Consider the following 4,999-nt stretch of genomic DNA (forward strand, 5'->3'; position numbering starts at 1 on the left):
TAGCACAGCTAAAAACTGTTGTACTGATTAAAGAAGCAATAAAACTGCCCTTCTTTAGACTAGTTGAGTATCTGGAGCATCAGCATTTGTGGGTTCGATTACAGGCTCAAAATGGACAGAAACAAAGACCTTTCTTCTGAAACTCGTCAGTCTATTCTTGTTCTGAGAAATGAAGGCTATTGCATGCGAGAAATTGCCAAGAAACTGAAGATCTGGTACAACGCTGTCTACTACTCCCTTCACAGAACAGAGCAAACTGGCTCTAACCAGAATAGAAAGATGAGTGGGAGAACCCGGTGCACGACTGAGCAAGAGGACAAATGCATTAAAAGGTGTCTAGTTTGAGACACAAAAGCATCACAAGTCCTCAACTGGCAGCTTCATTAAATAGTACCCACAAAACACCAGTCTCAACGTCGACAGTGAAGAGGCGACTCTGAGATGCTGGCCTTCTAGGCAGAGTTCCTCTGTCCAGTGTCTGTTCTTTTGCCCATGTTAATCTTTTCTTTTATTGGCCAGTCTGAGCTTTTTTTTTGCAACTCTACCTAGACGGTCAGCATCCCGGGAGTCGCCTTTTGACTGTCTTTGTCGTTCATTCTGTTTGAAATTCACTTCTCGACTGTTGTGGAATAATCAGGATTAGTTGGTAACATCGGTAAGATGTTTTATATTCATCATATGTTTGTAAGTTACTTCTCATCAGAATGTTGTTTTTGTATAATACTGTGGCGGGGTTGCAGTATCTGTTCTATGTCAAGACTAAGTTGTTTGGGCCGGAGAGAGGGGAGAGGTCAAGTGTGGATCTCTTGGCTCCACAATGTCTGTGTGCCAGTCAGTGTGTCTCTGTGATCTTGTCAATATAGGATGGATTTGATATATGCCTGTTGATATGGAGGATTTGATTATGGTTCTGAGTTTGAGAAAAGAACATAGTTTAGGAGACAAAGCTGAACGATAAATTATATCTATGCTGTCTGGATATGTGTATCTTTGCTATAAAGGATCTCAGTAACAATGTGTGAGGGACTCTCAGAGAATTCATTGATAGACACTGAATTGATCTGAGTCACAGGGTTGTGATAGAGCTCATATAATTAAAGATGGACTTTGTGATAACTAACTCTGACTTGTGTGGTTTGCTCTCATTTGATAAATAGAGGAAATGTCCACGACACGACTGAAGGACCTTCCAGATAATTGTATGCGGTACAGAGATGAGGTAATCATTAGCATAATTCTTTTAATCACCATTATTGCACACAGAGTTCATGCAATTTATCAGACTTGATAAGCAAATGTTTACTGCTGAACTTATTTAGGCTTTTCATAACAAAGGGTTTGAATACTTAAGACATTTCAGCTTTTTGTTATAAATATATACACTGACATTATGGGTTACTGTGTAGATCAGTGACACAGAAACTCAAATTTAGGCATCAAAATATGGAAACAGGCGTGTGAATACTTGCTCTGTAATACACTGAGTTTATATACAAGGAAACACCAACAGCCGTGAAGAGGTGACGTCTCTTGGCAGGGCCCTCAGATCCTCAACATTTCCTACCTCTGCACCATTGAGAGCATCTTGACAGGCTGCATCGCCGCCTGGTTTAACAACGGCTTCGCTACAGAGCGTAATGCAGATGACCCAGAACATCACTGGGACCGAGTTCCCTGCCATCCGTGAACTCTATAGCAGGTGGTGTCAGAGGATGGCACTAACAAGGTATGTCAAAGACTCACCCAAGTCAGACGGTTCATTCTGCTAGGAACCTGTTTCTACCCCCAAGCCATAATACTACCTGTTACCAGGACTATCTGCATTGACCCTTTAACGAGGCCAGTCAGTTAAGAACAAATTCTTATTTACAATGACGTCCTAGGAACAGTGGGTTAATGACGTCCTAGGAACAGTGGGTTAATGACGTCCTAGGAACAGTGGGTTAATGACGTCCTAGGAACAGTGGGTTAATGACGTCCTAGGAACAGTGGGTTAATGACGTCCTAGGAACAGTGGGTTAAACAGTGGGTTAATGACGTCCTAGGAACAGTGGGTTAATGACGTCCTAGGAACAGTGGGTTAATGACGTCCTAGGAACAGTGGGTTAACTGCCTTGCTCGGGGGCAGAATGACAGATTTTACTCAGCTCGGGGAGTCGCTCTACTCAGTACTGCTATCCCTTTCATATAGCCGAGGTATTACACAATGTGTCTGTATTATTACGTGGTTTAATTGATTATTTCTCTATTTTCCCCTCTGCATTGTTGGGAAGGTCTCGTAAGTAAGCATTTCACTGTTAATCTACACCAGTTTAAAGCATGTGACTAACAATTTGTTTTTCCATTCATTGGCTGCATCTAGACAGGCAGTCCAATTCATATTTTCTCACTAAATTAGTCTTTTGACCAATGCATTGGAGTTGGCACTAAAGTACCAAGACTGGTACTCTGGTTAACCATCATGACGGCAGCGGTAGCCTTGTGGTTAGAGTGTTGGACTAGTAACCGGAAGGTTGCGGAAGGCTGCGAGTTCAAATCCCCAAGCTGACAAGGTACAAATCTGTCGTTCTGCCCATGAACAGGCAGTTAACCCACTGTTCCCAGGCCGTCATTGAAAATAAGAATTTGTTCTTAACTGACTTGCCTGGTTAAATAAAGGTAAAATAAATAAGCTGCAATATTCATGTGTAAACATACTGAATTGTAATTGGATGCATTTTACCGCCATATCATACTGTGCTATGATTGGTAAAATAAAAATATAGGACACTATTGGATATAGCCTCCTCATTGGGGTGTACTTCATGTTCAAACCAAACAACCTTAAAAAAAAAATGTGACCAAGTAAACGTGACAATAACACAACAGGAAAACATTAAAGTTATATTTATTTATTTAGACAATCTAGTGCCCATGGAATAATCAATAAGTTATGACACTTATAAAATACAAAATATACAGTCTATGATGTCACAAACGGTACCCTGTTCCCTTGCTAGTGTGCTACTTTTGACGAGAGCCCTACGGCCCCGTGGTGGATAAAGTAGCGCACTGGCAAGGTAATAAAAAGGTGCCAATGACCGTGACGGAGGAATGGGGTTTCGTGTATTCCCAGGTGTCATCATGCGTGAGCGGAGATGGGGTGGCTCAGGCCTCTGAAGTAAGACTGTTCTCCCTCAGTCATCAGCTCAAAGTGTAGCGGCTGCTGGCAGAAGTTACAGCCCGCTGAAGATTGGGACTTCAGAGGTAGGCCGGACTCCTTCCACGTCTGAACCAACTTCTCTGAAAGAGGGGGGGGGGGGACAATATTGTTTTTAAAGGAGGATGTACTTGGCTATTTCAGTAGGTTTCATGCTTACTGAAAACCAGGTTTTACAAAACATCAAGTTTATCTTTTACTACCGGGGACTTCACGGGATCAAACAAATTATTATTATTTGTCCAGTCACAGAAGTATACTTTAGTTGTATATCTGGATAAACATGGTGTTAAAGTGGGAGTTGATCCATTGACCCCCCCCCCCCCCAAAAAAAAACCATTCCCTTCAGTTTTATGCCTCATACTGAACACGACTAGAGGTTCACAACAAAAACAACGTTTGAGAAACCATTGACCGCAGTCACTTCCTGTTTACTTGCCAGCTACACCGAACATGTCTCTTACCGACAAAGTAGATCATCATCTGAGGGGTGTGGTGTGGCGTGGGGGCGATGCGAAGAAGCTCCTCCCCCCTGGCAACCGTGGGATAGTTGATGGCCTGGACATAGATGTTGTAACGACTCATCATGATGTCAGAGATCTCCGTGTTCTTCTCCGCGTCGGACACCTGCAATAAATCCATCCATGCATGTGAGACCACGTTGAGTACGTCCATAGTGACAATGTTGAGGTCTATCAACAATAATAATAATGGTGTTTTAGGTCAAAGTGTCGTAACGCTGAGGTTGTCAATAAACAGTGACAAGGCTGATGGAGAACACTATGCTCTCTAGGTGTGAGAATTTGCAGGGCCAGGAGTTCTGGTCCGGGATAACTCTGGGCTCTAGTAAAGCCATGACCCCCCCCCATCCTTTTGCCTTCAGAACATCAATTCTTCGGGTGTCGAAAGCATCCTACAGGGATGTTGGGCCATGTCTCAAATGCTTCCCACAGTTCATTCGTGTCCAGTTGGCTGGATGTCCTTTGGGTGGTGGACCATTCTACACACCGGGAGCTGTTGAGCTTGAAAAACCCAGCAATGGTGCAGTTCTCTAAACCTACCAGGGCACATACTACCATACCCTGTTCAAAGGCACTTCAATATATTGTCTTGCCCATTCACTCTGAATGGCACATATACACAACCCATGTCTCAATTGTCTCAAGGCTTTAAAATGCTTCTTCAACCAGTCTCCTCTCCTTCATCTACACTGATTGAAGTGGATTTAACAAGCAACATCAATAAGGGATCATATCTTTCACCTGGATTCACCTGGTCAGTCTCATTTTTGGGAAGATTAAGGGCTTGATTGTATTAATTCAGCGCACCTTACATTTAAAGGTAATTTCTGATTGAGCTGACATAAGCAGAGTTTACCGTGAGTGCAGTCTCAATGAAAGTGGAAACATTGCCTTTAAAATTTCATTCACGCTATAGTGCTGAACCCTAAGATGTAGTGATTCTCACCCTGACAGGGATGATGTGAGAGGGACAGTGGACGACGGGCAGTCCGGAGTCCATGAGCATCTGTCTCAGCAGCTTGACGTTGCGCTGGTGTTTCCTCCGGAGGGCGCGCCCCTCCTCCCCTTTAAGGGTCTGGATGGACTCGCGGGCACCCGCCAGCAGCATGGGAGGCAGAGACGTGGTGAATATGAAGCCTGCAGCGTAACTACGCACCGTGTCCACCAGGGCGTCGGTACTGGCGATGTAGCCTCCAACACAGCCAAACGCCTTGCCTGGAAGAAAATAGCAATAACACGAATTAAACACTTTTTGGGGGGGCGTTAAAGGAGACTTTCT

The 4,999-nt window shown here is 43.8% G+C and overlaps 1 protein-coding gene across 1 annotated transcript; it reads right to left on the reverse strand.

Moving 5' to 3' along the window:
- Positions 1-2,875: 2,875 nt before the first annotated feature.
- LOC135529192 (5-aminolevulinate synthase, non-specific, mitochondrial-like) lies at positions 2,876-4,935 on the reverse strand (the record flags this gene model as incomplete). The annotated part of the gene is made up of 3 exons (XM_064958053.1): positions 2,876-3,282; positions 3,664-3,826; positions 4,667-4,935. Coding segments are annotated over 3 exons (593 nt in total), but the record flags the coding sequence as incomplete, so codon positions are not given.
- Positions 4,936-4,999: the final 64 nt, after the last annotated feature.

This window comes from Oncorhynchus masou, unplaced genomic scaffold, assembly GCF_036934945.1.
Source record: "Oncorhynchus masou masou isolate Uvic2021 unplaced genomic scaffold, UVic_Omas_1.1 unplaced_scaffold_11132, whole genome shotgun sequence".
Lineage (NCBI taxonomy): Eukaryota > Metazoa > Chordata > Actinopteri > Salmoniformes > Salmonidae > Oncorhynchus > Oncorhynchus masou.